Genomic DNA, 17,049 nt, shown 5'->3' with positions numbered 1-17,049 from the left:
AGTGGAAGGTGCCATCCTTTCTCCAAAGATGGGGCTCTCTGGATCCAATCCATTGTGGATCAAGGCTGTGCTGAGGCAGCAAGGCTATAGTTTGCATTTCGAGAATTGTTGCCTATTACACAGACATGATGCACACGGAAACATTGCTGGAGTAAATATTTCAGAAATAGACAGGGATTTTTTAAAAAAATGTTTAAAGTTTTGCTTGGAAGTTTGTGAAAAGCCAAATGTGGAAACCTTGACCCATTATTTCGAAATGTGTATAGTTATATTGAGAAACAGTGCATGCTGGTGCTGGGTCTCCAGTTTGGCTCACTGCACCAAACATCAGGAGTATTCATATGCAGGCAGTGACCATTGCCCCATAAAGGCATATGTCTCCTGTCTTTGTACATGGTGTGTAATAGAAAGTGACTGATAAAATAAAAAACTAGTATCGGGGGGAGGGGGGAGGTATGTAATAAGAGTTTTCCAGTGGTTGTTTTTCATGTATGTATATATGTATGTGTACGTATGTGTATCAAGTGAAGACAAGCAAAAGAGGACATAAATTGTAACTCAAGACACTGTAGTGCAGCAATTCTGTTTTTACTTGGAAATAAGTCCCACTTTATTTAGTGCTATACTTCTGTCCTAGGAAGTGTGTTTAGGAACACAGCCAACAGTCATACCTGATTGCTAGAGTGTACGCATAGTGCTCTGCCATATTACTCCATAGTAAATATGTTTATGATTGTTACCCAAGGGGTATGCAGATACAGTGGTGCCTCGCTTGACGAAGATAATCCGTTCCAGCAAAATTGCTATAGAACGAAATTGTCGTCAAGCAAAAGTAAAAAAAACCATTGAAAACCAGTTCAATGCGTTCCAGTGGGCAAAATACCTCAGTGTCCAGCGAAGATCCCCCATAGGGCGGCCATTTTCCGGTGCCTGTAAAGCGAAAAAACCTTCCTAAACACAGTGGGGAGCCATTTTGAAAGCGGGTGGCCATTTTGAAACCTGAACGATCAGCTGTTTTGATTGTCGTAAAGCGAAAAATCGGTTCCCGAAGGAGGGAACCGATCATCGTCAATCGATTTTTTCCTATTAAAAACTCATTTTGTGATCACTATAGCGATCGCAAAATACTCATCGTTAAGCGATTTCCTCGTCTAACGAGGTAATCGTCAAGCGGGGCACCACTGTATATCCCCCTTAGGTGTGCATATGTTGTCATGTAATATTTTCTATTCTTCATTTATTCTGCAGAAATCTACTACATGTCTATCCTCAAAGCCTCAACTTTGCCAACCGTCAAGGTTCTGCTCGGAACATCACTGTAAAAGTCCAGTTTATGTTTGGAGAAGATCCAAGTAATGCAATGCCGGTATGGATGACATATCTCTTTTGTTCTCTTTTGGTCTGGGTGCTGCGAGGGTCCAAATGTTTCTCACAAAAATAGCAATTGTTTTTTTTAAGGCAAAGGTGGGTCTATGTATGGTTTCTCCCCCCCCCTTCAATCTTCCATTTAAACTGCATAATAGTAATGCAGAGTACACTGCATAAATAGAAGCCCTGATATTCTATATGTCTGAACAGTTTGATACAGTTCTTAGCTTAATTTCCAGTGAGTACAGGATACTTTTTTTCAAAATGTCTCATTTTGGTTCTTGTTTCAGGTAATCTTTGGTAAATCAAGCTGTGCTGAGTTTTCGAAAGAGGCGTACACAGCTGTTGTTTATCATAACAGGTAAAATGCAAAAGGTGCATTAAAATCAACTGCTTAGTTACATGTATGTCACGCTATGGAATTAGGAGTAAGGTAACGGTGGCGGCCTCTGCTCAGCCACTATAGTCTGTTGAGGTGTCAGGATCACAAAACTGCAGTATATGAATTGGACAGACTGCACTTTTCGATGATCACACTGTATCTGATACAGAATTTGGGATTTGCCATGTCTGCTTGTTTACCAGTTTTTAGGAATGATGTATCAAAGCACATGGACACTGTAGTGGACTTTATGTGGCATGATTTTGGTAGTGCTGTGATGAAGCATGCACATACACAAAATGGAATTTTTCTTTTGAAACAAGGTACATAAGAAGAATGCAGCTGGTCTGAAAATAGAACTAGACTTTCACAAAAGCATATTGTGTTTTTATATACTACCCCATAGTGCTTAAAGCACTCTCTGGACAGTTTACATTTTTAAAAACTTATGTTTGGTACACATTGCCCCCCCCCCCTTGAGCTGGGTACTCAGTTTAATGACCCCAGAAGGATGGGGTCAACTTTGAGATGGTTATCTGAATACAGTGGGATTGAATGCAGGTTGTGAGCAGAGTTTTGACTGCAGTTTAACTACTATGCCATGAGGTTTCTAGGCATCTGATTCTGCTTTTTAAAAGCCAGCGAGCCACATATGTTTTAGTTTCATGGGATAATGCAAGGTTTTTGGGTTCTGTGTGAAAGGGGAAGAAACATAATAAATTTACTCCTCTCTTCCTCAGAAGGCAAGTTAAACCCTTTCTGTCTCTTTCATATCCTGTTTACCAGGACAACGCTCCATGTTTTGATTTTTGTTTTTACAATTTTATATTTTTATTGATTGATTCAAAATAATCAATTCCCGCCTTTCTCCTTAAAAGGGCCCAAGGTGGCTTACATCATTAAAATAGTATTTAAAAGCTAAAAACGATAAGTATACAAATATTTTAAAAGAATTAAATGGATATTATATTAAAAATGGTAAAGTCAAGATTGAAAGTCATTTAAAACAACAGAGCACAACAATCCGTTTTTTAAAAACCTTCTCAAAATGCAAGTCATTAAGGAAAAGCCTGCTTGAAGAGAAAGGTCTTTGCTTGCCTGCAGAAGGACAGCAAAGATGGGACCAACTTAGTTTCTCGTGGGAGGGAGTTCCAGAGTCTGGGAGCAGCGACAGAGAAGGCCCTCTCCTGTGTCCCCACCAAACGCACCTGTGAGGGAAATTAACTGAGAGAAAGGCCTTCCATGATTATCATAAAGGGAGATGTGGTCTTTTAGATAGCTTGGACCAAAGCTGTTTAGGGCTTTATAGGTTTAGGGCTTTATAGCAGCGGTCCCCAAATTTTTGGGGACCTCAGACCAGCTGAGCCTCTGAGGAAGGTGGGGCACCGCTCACGCAGGCGCACGTGCGCTCTCGGGCACATGTGTGAAGCAGTGGGGGAGCACCTGCCTGCCAGCACCAGTGTGAGTGCCCCCCACCCCTTCGTACATGTACAGGAGTGCCTGCACGCCCACGCAGGTGCTCAGGCACATGCACGAAGGCATGGGGGAGCGCTTACGCTGGCACTGGCACATGCGCATGTGCGCAAAGCAGCTGTGGGGAGGGGAGTGTGTGCGGGGTGGGAGGTCTGTCTCCGGAGCCTGGTCCTGCTCAGGCCACGGACTGGGGGTTGATGACCTCTGCTTTATAGGATAAGACTGACACTTTGAATTGTGCCTGGAAACGGATCAGCAGTGGAGCTGCTGTTACAAGGGGCTATATGTAACCAGCCCCAGTTAGCAATCTAGCTGTGGCATTTTGGATCCACTGGAGTTTCTGGACATTTTCCATAGGCAGACCCAGGCAGAGTATGTTACAGTAATCTGGCCAAGATGTAACTAAGGCATACGTGTCACCATGGCCAGATCAGACTTCTCCAGGAGCTGGCGCACTAGTTTTAACTGTTCAAAGGCACACTTGGCCACTGCTGAAACCTGGGCATCCAGGCTCCAAGATTGATTGATTGATTGATTGATTGATTAATTGATTGATTGATTGCTACTCACAGTTGACATTTGGCAACTGGAGGATGATAGAGCCAGGGAATTGGACCAGGGAGGCCACATGTGGCTCATTGGCAGCTTGTCACTTGTGCATAAGGAAGATAACATGCTAATATGCAGAATTCAGTATACTTATCTGAATAAGGATATGATGTTGCATGTATAATATGATTTAAAGAATCAAAAAATGTAGGGTTGCTGAGTATGAACTATTGGACTCCAGAGTAAAAGAGGCCAGACTTAATGTGATCAAAATGTCTGCATTGAGATAGGTGCTTAACTTGTGTTATCTTAAATGTAGTAGCCAAAGTCTTGTTGTGGAGTTGCCCAGAAGACATAATTTTTAGCATCGGATTGCCATCAATTAAGAAATCTCCATGGGCACTATCTCTTACATATTGAGTCACACTGAGATTTCTAAACTTAGAGCAATTTGCTGCTAGAAGTTGTGCCTTTTGCCTAACTGTGTAGTGGGATTTGCAACAATTGCTTGTTGTGATGATCTAGTTAGAACTGAAATGATTTTATATTTCGGAAGAGCTCTGTGGTGCATCTTATTTCAACTTGTAAAAATGGATCATAATTAACATTACGTGATCCCATGTTCAGCTGAAAAAAAGACCTTGTATTTCGGGGTCTTGACTTTGACTTAATTGATTTGAGAAGGGAGGGGTTTTTTGTCCGTTTTCTTCTGGGGGTTTTATTTGTTTACATTTGGTTTTTCCCCCTGAAACTGTTTCAGTAAGTCTTGATCTTCATTTGTTATAGGAATTAGCCCAGTGCAAGGACAAAGTAGTTTAAGACTGATGCCAAAGTACCCAAATCCTATTAAGGTTTAAAGTGTCCAAATCCCATTTAAAATGTCATTTGGCCTTTTCAGAGTTTTGTTGAACTCTTGACTTTGAATTTTACACAGCTTTGGGGCTGTGGTATTCCATGTATCCTGGCAAACTGCTAAATTCTGGCTATATTTGGGAGCCATGGTTTTGCCAACCAGGCAAAGTAGGACGCAGCCTACTGCGGGACAATATATTACTCTCAAGGTTCCCTCTAAACTGCACACCTGTGTGAGCGTGCAATGCTGCTCCTGCCTCCACATAATGTTCCTCCTTCTCTGCACACCCACAAGTGTTCCCAGCCCCTTTGGTTCCAGTCGTAGTGGAACCCCGTGCAGGGGGGGGGAGGAGTCTCACACACAAGGGTTGGAGCCCTGAAAATTAGAGGGAACATTAATTACAGCCCTTCCTAGAATGTGAAGAAAGTTGGAGATAATCCATTTTGGCAGAGGTACCAGTGTGTTTTCTGGTGCTTCTGCCAAATGCATTATTCATCACAAACTATTTCCAGACTTCCTCTTGAGCTTGCAGTTGTGCTTTGTATTGGAGGTGCTCCAGATATTTCTCATGTGTCATGTGAAATGGACAAACCAGCTGTCCTCTGGGATGTGGAGCTGGACAGGTGGGCAAAAAATTGTCTACACATCTGTGTTGTTCTCTGAGTGGACTTGAAGCCCCTCTAAGGTGGGCATAAATTTACGTGTTTGCACATTTGTTTTTATTTTTATGTCTTTAAGGCACCTTGGCTGTTTAGCACTCAAGAGAATGTTTAGCCAGGATACATTAAAAGGATAGTGTTTCTGGTATGAAGCATGGCGGATTAAGCTCTCGTCTGCACTGTAGTCAAGATGTTTGCACCTTTGTGGATTTGCTGCTTGCTTTATTGATTGATTTATTGATTGGTTGTGTTTTGTTGATTACACATGACTTTTTAAAATGTCCTATGGCCTATGATGGAAAATAGTAGACTTGAGATCCTTTGAAGATAAGAATTGAAGCCATCCTTCAGCCTACAAAACTTGTACTCAGATACCAAACTAATAAAACAACATAGCTCAGGTTTACAATATGCAGCTACAAGAGACACAGACAACTTCCTTTTGCCCTAGAATCTCTTATAGCAACAAGTGGGGACTGCTCACCTGGAGAGATGTCCTTGTTACTGTCCCTAATCAAACATAAAAGAAAAACAGTTACTCAAAGGCAAGAAAGCTATTGAATAGGACTGAAGTGTAACTTGCAGCCAGAAAACTGTTGCATGGAATTGAGCTATGCTTTGTATCCCTGAGAGCTGTGGCACTTGGACTTCTTTCTGTGTATAAAACCTAGTTATGCTTTGCATATATACAGTGTTGCCTCGACTTATGACCATTTTGAGTTATGACCAGCTCCGGCCGCAAAATTTGGCTTCTACTTGCAACCGGAGCTTCCACTTACAAACAGAAAAAGGCAGGAAAAAAATGTGGGAAATTGAAATTTCTAACTGTAGGTGGTGACGAGGCTGCTTCTTTGTAGCTCTTTCGCCTCAGCAGTTAGAGAGCGTGCATCAGAGGAGAATTGGGATTGCTTTGCTTCTGCTTCTGAGTGAGCATGTGTGTGTTTGCAGGGAGGCTTCGGGCTGCCTGGTAAGGTAAGGTGCTGTTTTCTGCTTTTTAAAAACTGTTTTGGGTGTTTTTGTAGCGTGGTTTTGGGCTGTGGGGTTATGTTACTGTGCTGTGATGGGTCTTGGGGGGTTGTTAGTTTTTTGGTTCCTCTCCCATTTCCAATGGGTCTTGGGGGGTTTGGTTGCTTTTTGGGTTTTCCTCCCATTTCTGATGGTTCTTGGGGGGTTTGTTTGTTTTTTGGCTTCCCCCCATTTCCGATGGGTCTTGGGGGTTTGGTTGCTTTTTGGGGGTGTTTCCAAATTTCCGATGGGTCTTGAGGGGTTTGTTTTTTGGCTTTCCCTCCATTTCTGATGGGCCTTGGGGGATTTGGTTGCTTTTTGGGGGATTTCCCCCCATTCCCGATGGGTCTTGAGGGGTTGTTTGTTTTTGGCTCCCCCCATTTCCAATGGGTCTTGGGGAGTTTGGTTGCTTTTTGGTGTTTTTTCCCCATTTCTGATGGGTCCTGCATGCTTCCTTTGCTTTTCCCTTTGTTTTCTTTGCATTTCTGACCTGCCCCCTTTGTTCTCTGTGCATTTCCAATCTGCTCTGTTTTTTCTCTGTGTATTTCCAATGGGTCTTGCGTGCTTGGTTGCTTTTCTTTTCTTTCCCCCCTTCGTCCGGAAGAGATTAATTGTGTTTCCAGTGAGTCTTGCAGTGATTTTTTTGTGATTTTTTTTCTTCGGCCAGATGGATTAATTGCATTCCAATGCATTCCTATGGGAAATGGTGCTTCGACTTACAGCCATTTCGAGTTACATCCATCTTCTGGAACAGATTATGGTCGTAAGTCAAGGCACCACTGTAGTAGGAAATGTCCACATCAGTAAGTTTTCCAGGAGGGAGTTGTGTTAGTCTGTTTCAGCAATTATAATGAAAAAGAAAGAAAAGAATCATAGTACTTTTAAGAGTAAAACATTTATTTCACTGTCGATTTTCAGGGGTATAGCCCCTTTCTTCATTCATTGGCTAGCTTCCTCCTCTCTGCCCTTAGCTTTTCCTCTTGACCTTAGTCTCACCTACGGCCAGAATGTGGCCACAGCAGCCTTCCCAGATTGGAATTCGATTTGGACCAAACAGGAAAAGCTTCTTTGCTGTCTCTTGTGGTATCATATATGAGGGCATAAAAATATTATAGATCCCCTGTGTCTGTTTTTTCTTGTTATATTACACAAGCCGAATATCTAATTTGGATTTCCAGGTGTCAGCACAGAATTTCAGGGTGCTGTGGATTTTCACAGTCCTTCCACCTGAGAAGAAGCTAGCTCCTTAGAGAAGCCTCAGAATAAAATGACAATAAAGGAATAAATAATGACAAGTAATATGAAACATGAAAACATGGTGTTGTCGAGTTCATCTGAAGGTCTTGTAGGTCTCTATTTCAGTGAGGCAAGCAGAGACAGAGATATTGACAAAGATGCAGAGGACGCTGGGAAAGAGTACATTATTCATTCCTTGAAGACTTCTGTTGCAGTTTTTAAAAATTTTCTGCACTGAGACATTTGTCTTTAGCAAATATAGAATAATGACAGAGCTCTGGAAAAACAGCAAACTCAACAGAGTTATCTTCACTGGGCAAGTTTTATATTTATAAAGAAAGCCGTTTTTATCTCAAAACAGGTCTCCCGATTTTCATGAAGAGATTAAGATCAAACTCCCTGCAACGTTAACGGACCATCACCACCTGCTTTTTACATTTTATCATGTCAGTTGCCAACAGAAGCAAAACACTCCTCTTGAGACTCCTGTCGGATACACGGTAAAAACTGACAGCTTTCAAGCCTTTGTCCTTTCGTTGTCCCATCTGCTGACTCAGTTTTGACCTGCGGGAAAGAGGGGTGGGGAGGCAGTGATCAATTGATTTTTCTTGGGTTTCTTTCACTTCAGTGTGCCAGTCATTTTTGTAGAAGCCGTTGGACTAATGCTACAAGTTGCATCAAATTCAACTCTTTGATACCTTTGGACTGTTAGCATTATGTGACAGTATTGAAATTAGTCAGGCATTATAGTACTTCATAAATGGAAATTATATTATTCTTATCTGTTGTCATCCCCAACCAATCTGGCTGCTTCTTGGAGGCAGGAACAGCTGATACGGAAAAATCAGGGAAAGGCCGCATGGTCATAGGAACAGGTGATACCCTTAATCAGTCATTCACAATATAAAACAATTTTCTTTCCTGCATTTGCATCACACAGATACTGTATAGTAACTGATACTTTTCCAAAGATTCTGTCCACATCCTTGGGCTGTACAAAAGGAAAAGCACTTGTATTGCTGGACAAACTGCATCCTCCAGAGCTGGATCAACTGTATTATCCTACGTCAAAGTGCATCAGGGCAATTTTATCCATAGAGCATTGTGCAGATTGGCAACAGGCCAAATCTATGTAATACGTACTAAAATGAACCTTTCTGTTTCAACATTAGCTTGCAGCTTGCTTCCATTTTCATGGTTTCCAATTTTTGGTGCTTGGTGACCTCTCTGTCTCAAAAAGAAAGAAAGACAGGCGGGCAGGCAGGCAGACACATATCTGGTTGTGATTTGGTAGAGGTGTGGTGACTGGAGTGCCAAACCATGACTCGGGACGTACAGATTCTAGTTTCCACTAAGCCATAAAACTCACTAGGTGACTTTGGTTCATTTATTTTTAGGTTCAATGTGTTCATACAGGTTGGTCAGGGGGAGGGAAGTCTTGTACACTGTGTTGAGCTAATTGCAGAAAAGGTGGAATATAAATATAGTGGACACACAAACAAAGCGTGGGGGACCGATCAGCAAATATTCTGTGATCAGTACAAAGTTCATGTGCCCTTGAGCCCATGTTCTTTGGCATCTTATAAGTGCTGAGTCCCAGTCCTACAGCTCCAGTTTTTCTTTTTCTGTTTTTAAGCATGGGATAAAGCATTGGAGAGGTCTTGGGTAGCTGATGTGTACAAATGAATTATTCCTCCTTCTCTTCCCATGTTAGTGGATACCAATGCTCCAGAATGGACGATTGAAGACTGGTCAGTTCTGCCTCCCTGTTTCCCTGGAAAAGCCACCACAGGCTTATTCAGTGCTCTCACCAGAGGTCAGTTATTCCTTATATTAATGTGACTCAGCAAGACAATTTAAGCTGTGAATGTCTGGAATACCCTAGCTGCATTTTTTTTGGGTAGCGGACATTGAAATATGTTCTTATTTTCTACAAGCAATGTTGACTGGAATGACGTTTTTGGCCGAAAGTATAACTACTTTCTGTGTTGTTACTGTTATAAGACTCAAAACTGATTTTATTATTTATTACCTTTTTATCAGGTGCCCCTGCCAGGAATGAAATGGGTAGATAACCATAAGGGAGTTTTCAATGTAGAAATAGTTGCTGTGTCAACCGTTCATACACAGGTATGTATTCGTAATGGTCCCTCTAATATGGAAGAGGCAGCCATGACAATGGGCGATGATGACATTTTTCCTACACCCTGTTGATCAGTGGTGGGCAGCTCAATTGAATCTGGGGGTGGGTGGGGGTGGCAAGCCACTCTCCAGCATTTGCTGCAAGTAGGAGATACTTGTTTTGAATAATATCTTCCAGTTTGCTGCTGATATTCATCAGTGCACACTGCCACAGGATTTTGCACATTTTGGGGGAAGGAGGGGGATTTTACAAAATGGCTTTCAGGTATGATATGCATCCTACAGGTCATGAGTTGCCCACCCTAATATCAATATATGTATGTGTGTATTTTGTTTTATTCTTTAATTCAAGGATATTTTACATTACTGAATAGAGATTTTTAAAAAAACCAACAACCCATATCTTAGTATGTATTATTTCATTGTTTGAATATGCAGGATCCTTATCTTGACAAGTTCTTCGCTCTTGTGCATGCACTGGATGAACATATGTTCCCTGTGCGGATAGGTGACATGAGGATAATGGAAAACAACTTGGAAAATGAATTAAAAGGCAGCATTTCAGCTTTGAATTCATCTCAGCTGGAGCCTGTGGTGCGATTTCTCCATCTCCTGCTTGACAAACTGATCCTTTTGGTTGTGAGACCTCCTATTATTGCAGGCCAAATAGGTAATTTTATCTAGGTTTGGTTTTTTTGAATTCTAAATGGACCTTCATATCAGCCTTCTGTCATTCAGTTACATTTTAGAATGTCAAAATTATGTTCAGATTGTGTACCTTTTCATTATTCATGAATATCTTTGGAGATCGCAGTAGATTTGAAACCCCTGCTCAAATTCCTAGAACTGCAAATCATTCAAGCAATTTACTGTATTTGCTGAAAATCAGATTTCACAGATTTGAGCCATTTTATAGATAATATTATTTCATAGATTTTTGTCTTTTTAAGCAACTGTATTATCTATCTTTGGAATTAGCTCCTTTTATAATGAGGTTCTCAATATTTATAATAGCTTGATGGTAAACTGCTTTGTTTCTTTTTAGTCAATCTTGGTCAAGCATCATTTGAAGCCATGGCTTCCATTGTAAACAGACTGCACAAAAACTTAGATGGGAACCAAGACCAGCATGGCAGAAATAATCTTCTTACTTCATATATTTATTATGTCTTTCGCTTACCGAATACCTCTTCCAATTCACCATCACCTGGTATGTTATGCTTTTAAAATGGAAAGACTGGGATTGTAGGGGTGAATTGAATTGTAATTCATCGAGGCTCAGCCCCTGAGCTTGGTTTTAGCCACAGAACATGTAAGACAGTTTATGAGAAGGTTGCACATGACCATGGTTTAGGTGCTATGCTGATTTTCCCTTCCTCCACCAGTTCCTCATGTGATGCAGACCTCCTATAGGGTCCCTCTATGTACAGGAGTAGACTTTCATGATATACGTAGAGGGGCCTCCAGTAGAAAGGGTGGGATAATCTGATTCTCACTTGTGATTTATTGAATCCAACATCATATGAATGTGGCCTTTCCTTCACTGCTGAGTTAAGTCCAGCTGGAGTTTCAGTAGCTGTTCTTATAAAAATTAACTATTAAATGGAAGTGCTTCCTCTCAGAGACCAACATGTGATTACTTACAGAGTTTGATAGTGAAAACGAGGATCTGCCAGTTGTCACAGAGGGCAATGTAGCAATGATTAGTGTTCAGCATGTAAGTAGTGATATTACCGGTGTAGGTTACATATATTGGCTGAAATCCTGTTGCTGGTTGCAGGGATCACATAATCCCCCTGTTACAGCAGTTCCGCTGGCTGACAATCTGTTTCCAGGCAGAAATTGAAATGCTGGTTTTGACCTATAAAGCCCTAAATGGCTTGGGTTCAAGCTGTCTCAAAGACCACATCTCCCTTTATTAACCTGCCTGGTTTTGAAGATCAACAGAGAGGCCTTTCTCTCAGGCCTACTACCCTCAAAGGGGCATTTTGGTGGGGACATGGGAGGCCAGGCTGGGCCGCACCTTTGTTGTCCTTGTGCAGGCAGGCAAAAGCATTTGTCTTTGTGACTGGCTAAGTGGGTTGTTGTTGTTTAAATAGGATTGTTCATACTTTTGTTGCTTTTCAATGTGTTTTATTGCATTTTTATTTACTATTTCCAATATTATATTTGTATAATTCTTTTTTAAAATATTGTAATTTTTTAAAGATTTTAAATATTGTATATTTTTTAATATTGTAAGCTGCCTTGAATCCTTTTTAGGTAAAAGAAAGGATATAAATATTTAAAATAAAATAAATAAACAGTCCCAATGTGAATCATGTGACTGATCGCACAACTGTGATGTGAATCATGCTATCCTGAACCCCAAGGCCACAAACTATATACAGTGGTGCCCCGCATAGCAATGTTAATCTGTTCCGGATTAACCCTCGCTATGGGAAACATCGCTCAATGAAACGAAAAAAACCATTGAAACGCATTAAACTTGCCGGCCATAGGGAAGCGATGCTTCCCTAAGGAAAATGGCTTTTAGTAGTCGGTTTTCACTGCCTGAAGTATCAGTGGATAAGGAGATTTTGGAAGAAGTGGAACACTGGGAAGTAGATAACCCAGAGAATGAAGAAGATGCCAAAGATTAATAGAAGCAAATCCAGAAGTTGTTAAACCTAAAGTGAAGCCAAGAAAGGCACAGCAGTACACTGGGGCGGAACAAGTTCCAACTCAGCAGGACCTGCTAACAGGAGAAATAATCACCCAGAGGGAACAGCTGAAGCAGAGGCCAGCAGCAGTCCAGTAGATGCAAAGGATATAAGTCTCAGGTTGCAAGAACAGCTTACCCTTACCATTTTCCATAGGGAAGCGATGCTTCCCTATGGCCGGCAGCCATTTTTGCACCCTCCCCTTGCTTAGCGAGGGCGCGAAAACGCTGCGCGCGGCCATTTCGGGGCTTCCGGCAGCCATTTTGGAGCCGCCGAACAGCTGATCCGCGTGTCGCAAAGCGAAGGTCGGTAAGCGAACTGCTTACCGACCTTCGCTATGCGATTTTCGGCCATAGAGGCAATCGCATTAGCAATCGCGAAAACGTCCTCGCTATGAGGATTCGTCATTCTACCGTGCGCTCGCTAAGCGAGGCACCACTGTAATCAGTTGTAGCCACGATGATTGTGCAGTACTGGTTACCGGGGCATAAGGCCTGGCAGGCTTCCACAGATATAACTTTAAGTCATGCCAGTTTCAACAGGATTTCAGCCTGTACACTAAGTATTGATTTATATCAACTGCTTTATTTTTTTAGGTCCTGGTGGTTTGGGAGGATCAGTTCATTATGCGACCATGGCTCGTTCAGCTGTCAGACCAGCAAGCTTAAATTTAAATCGCTCCAGGAGTCTTAGTAACAGCAACCCAGATATATCTGGGACACCAACTTCACCTGATGATGAAGTACGGTCAATCATTGGGAGTAAGGTAAGGTTATGCTTAATTGTGACTAATGGCATAATTCTCATTTTAATTAATAAGAACTAAATAAGGCTCTCCATTGAGCTGCAAGTTGTACTGTGCCCTACAAATAGGCACAGCAGTCCACTACGTGTCGTGATGTTCTTATTGGTATGAGAGCAGAGGACTTGAGGGGGATCCTTGGTTGTAAGCACACTTCATTTCTAGGTGCCCACCAACTCAATGACAATGTAGACAAAAGAGGAAGCTATTTAAATCCGACCTTTAATTCCTTCTTCCAGCCCCAAATTATTTTATGAGTCACTTTAAAACCATTTTACATCCAGTTATATGAAAAATCCAAGGAAAACACTACTTTTAAGTCATCAAATTGTTTGTATAATAGGGCAAGATGGACGGACCAAGGTATTTAATAATTATTGATTTAAAAAACTCTAGAAATGGACAGATGTTCTTTTTAACGTTTAAAGCTTTGATTAGGAGAGGTAGGAATACTTAAGTATCCACTTGATAGTCTTGCTTAATTAAACCGCTATGGCCTTTTTGTGAAATGCCTTAGGGAATGACATGTGCATGGAATTTACCTAGGATATGGAACATTTTATGTGAGCAACCTGACCAGAGTAATTTGGCAATAAAAATGGATAGGATCTTTCTTACAGAAATATATTTTGCTTTTTAATAAGCAGGAAAGGGTAATGTTACTGCACAGCATAGCTACTGTAAAATGTTGACTATACCCATGTAGTGACAATGTTCAATTTCAGATTAAGGTATAATTATCTCAGCTACCAAAAGTAGATTCTGAGACTCTTTGCTTTACCACTGAAGTCCATTTCTGTTTGAGAAAAAAAAAGGGTGGATTGAGTGAGTGGAAGTCTCAGTAGATCTTATAGTTTCCTTTCAGCCTCCCACACTTTGGCAGCCCATTTGCCCAAAAATCTTGGTCAGATCCTACCAAGTAGGGTGAACTACTGAATGAAACCTATAAAGGAAAGAAGGAATTGGCCCCAGTTTGGTGGAGGCAGTTCTTTTAGCAATATATAAATGGTGTCATTGTCTCCATGGCATGTTTATAAAAGATGTGGTACAGAAGACCAATCAAACAGCATCTGCAAAGTGACTCTTGATGAATTTGAACTTTGAAGACTGACTCTGCTTTTCCATTGCTGAAGTTTATTTTACTATCATTTTCTCAACTCCTACAAGTGTATTCACTTTTCCTTTGTGTTTATACATTTCCCTTCAAAAGCCTGGGCCATTTATTTGTTATTTAACAAGCAGTGTGTGCTTCAGAGCCCTTTGGTTCAACACTAAAATGCCAAGAGAGGAATGTAGTTATTTATGGGGGCATAGGCGTCCATGGGAAATTGAAAATAAAATGACAGTTTGGGTGCATCTCTGTGGAGATATGAAGTGGTTTCTGCTCTTGGGCAGAAGATTACCAGCAATTTGTGTGAGCCTTTTATTACAGTAAAGTGGTGATTAAGAACATAAGAAGACACACAGTTATATAATAATTTATCTAGGGCAGTGGTTCCCAACCTTGGATTCCAAGATAGACTACAGCTCCCAGAAATCCTGGCCAGCACAGCTAGTGGTGTAGGTTTCTGGGAGTTTTACTCCAAAAATATCTGGGGACCCAAGGTTGGCAACCACTACTCTAAGGTATAATTAGTTGCCCAAGGAAGGCAATTGTGCTAACATCCCATTGAAGTGGATAAAACACTACAGCTGAGTTAAGTACCATTGTTTTCAGTGGAAAACTTGTGTGACTAACTTTCCTTAGACTTAGCTCATTTATAGCAGTATAAATATATACAATATTGAAAGGCAGCGTACAAATGTATTAAATGAAAATGAATCAGAAATGTCGTTAAGTTTGGGTCATTTACATATATATATACATGCACCATGGGAACAAGTGACCTTTTAGCATGTATGTGATGGGGAAATAGTAGAAATAACTGTTTAGACTAAATGTAGATTTTTTTTAACAGTACTAATTGAAGATGACTTTGTGCTTAGTACACTGGATTTCTTTGATGTAATAATTAATTTCCCTGTGTTTCCTATACTGTGTGGCATGCAACATGTAACATTTCTTTCCTTTCCCTACTGCTTTCTGTTATATGCCCAGGGCTTGGATCGCTCCAATTCCTGGGTAAACACTGGTGCTCCAAAAGCCGCCCCATGGGGATCCAACCCCAGTCCAAGTGCAGAGACTACACAGGTGGTGTCTACGTTAGAGCTTTCAACCCCCCCCCCTTTTTCCCCCTTGTCACTTTGGCCAGTACCACATTATAGAACATCTTGTCCTCTTAAGTTTGCACTTTGATATCCTAAGTCTGTTTTTATCTGATTCTGAGGGACCTCATTCTTCTTTATTTTCCCTCCTCTCCAGTATGCTGCATGAAAACCGGCCAGTTGCTAACACTTTTTGTTCCCACCTTGTATATAATGACTTTTTTTCATCTTTATTTCTTCATAATCCTCCTTTCCAAATGTTGTGTACCTTTATGTGGAGCATATCCCTACTGGTGACATGTACTACAGGTCCCTGTATAATCTGTCAGTTGGGTCCTGCTTAGTCATACGTTCCCATCGTTTCAGTAGCTGAACTCCTGGATATGACTAAATATGCACCCAACCCATACGTGTTCTTATCTGTTATTCTGAAACATCACTAATCATTTTTACCACTTCCATAACACATTTTTCTTCCTTAGTCATCCACCTTCCTTTTGTCATATGAATGGTTGAGTCATTGTCTATATTAGATATTCTGGTCTTACCGGATGCTGAAGAATGTGTCATAAACCACACCTGTGTTGCCAGATATGGATTTGTAGTGCCTTGACACTTCCACCTTGGTTGCTTGCTTCCTAACAGTGCATGATTATTTATTTATTCATTACTGGGTATACTTCCTGGCATTCTCTTTAAAAAACAATGGTGAAAACCCAAACTATTGATGCTTAAGATAAACTTCAGAAAAAATTATTTTAGTTTATTTTATAGATTCTGTGCAATTACCATTGGTACTGGATTATACTTGGGGGATATATCCCCACTTTTCTTTTGGCTGGGAGGAATGATGCTGGAATTATAAAAGGATATGTGTATGTCAGTGGAATAAAACATTGCTACAAACCAGCTTCATGCCTTTGCAACATGCCTTTATACCTTTTTAATAATCCATTGCACTGATTTTTAAAGTAACCCCATCTTAAAAGTTTAGAGTCCAAGTCTGGCAAATTTTAATAAATACTTCTAAATGTTTGCTAATGAAAAAATCAGCAATAATCAGTGTTTTTTAAAAATATGTTTCAACAAGATCTGCATATGACCAAGGGTTTGAGACCTAGACATCTCTCTTGCTTTTTGATGTGCATTGTCCCTGAGTTGCAAATGTCATCCACAGGAAATGTTAATGTGCTATCATCATTCATCCATTTCCACTCCTGTAGGCTACAGATCGAAGTTGTAATCGTATGTCTTCGCACACAGAGACGTCAAGTTTCTTACAAACATTAACAGGACGATTACCAACTAAAAAGGTAGATTTTAGTGAAGACAACTTGATACTGTGTGACAGGGCAAGGAGATTATGAACCATTCAGCCATTGGTATGTTCTGGGTTTGTATCCTGATATTGAGAACAATGAGTCAAGAAGAGCTCTGATTACCCAGTTCTTATATACCAGGACTATAAGTAAACTAGCGTAGACATGAACTACAACATTTACTGATCTGAAAGTCCATTTTGTACAGCAACTTAAGAGCACTGCAAGGATTAAGCAAATGCACAAGAGGTGTGAGCAGTGCAGTACAGATGTAACTTCCACTTACATTTTTCTCTCTGCCTAGTGTGAGTTTTGAGCCAGTTTTGAGTGATCAGGAAGAGCTAGAAGAAAATT

At 40.8% G+C, this 17,049-nt stretch overlaps 1 protein-coding gene across 12 annotated transcripts in view; it reads left to right on the top strand.

Annotated features, from left to right (window-relative positions):
• The window catches only part of DOCK7 (dedicator of cytokinesis 7), a 157,008-nt gene that overhangs the window by 88,461 nt on the left and 51,498 nt on the right, over window positions 1–17,049 (top strand). For 7 of the 12 annotated variants that reach the window (XR_013544958.1, XR_013544959.1, XM_072997728.2 and 4 more), the window contains exons 15-24: window positions 1,249–1,366; window positions 1,659–1,729; window positions 7,887–8,025; window positions 9,240–9,341; window positions 9,569–9,655; window positions 10,106–10,337; window positions 10,713–10,877; window positions 12,966–13,135; window positions 15,270–15,362; window positions 16,600–16,689. Coding sequence is in view for 10 of the 12 variants with exons in the window: in XM_072997728.2 (XP_072853829.1) it covers window positions 1,249–1,366; window positions 1,659–1,729; window positions 7,887–8,025; window positions 9,240–9,341; window positions 9,569–9,655; window positions 10,106–10,337; window positions 10,713–10,877; window positions 12,966–13,135; window positions 15,270–15,362; window positions 16,600–16,689 (1,267 nt within the window). In the remaining 2 variants the exon portion in view is untranslated. The remainder of the gene's footprint in view (window positions 1–1,248; window positions 1,367–1,658; window positions 1,730–7,886; window positions 8,026–9,239; window positions 9,342–9,568; window positions 9,656–10,105; window positions 10,338–10,712; window positions 10,878–12,965; window positions 13,136–15,269; window positions 15,363–16,599; window positions 16,690–17,049) is intronic. The other 5 variants (XM_078392936.1, XM_078392935.1, XM_078392938.1 and 2 more) reach the window with 2 other exon arrangements.

This window comes from Pogona vitticeps, chromosome 4, assembly GCF_051106095.1.
Source record: "Pogona vitticeps strain Pit_001003342236 chromosome 4, PviZW2.1, whole genome shotgun sequence".
Classification (NCBI taxonomy): domain Eukaryota; kingdom Metazoa; phylum Chordata; class Lepidosauria; order Squamata; family Agamidae; genus Pogona; species Pogona vitticeps.
This window is presented reverse-complemented; position numbering and strand designations above follow the sequence as displayed.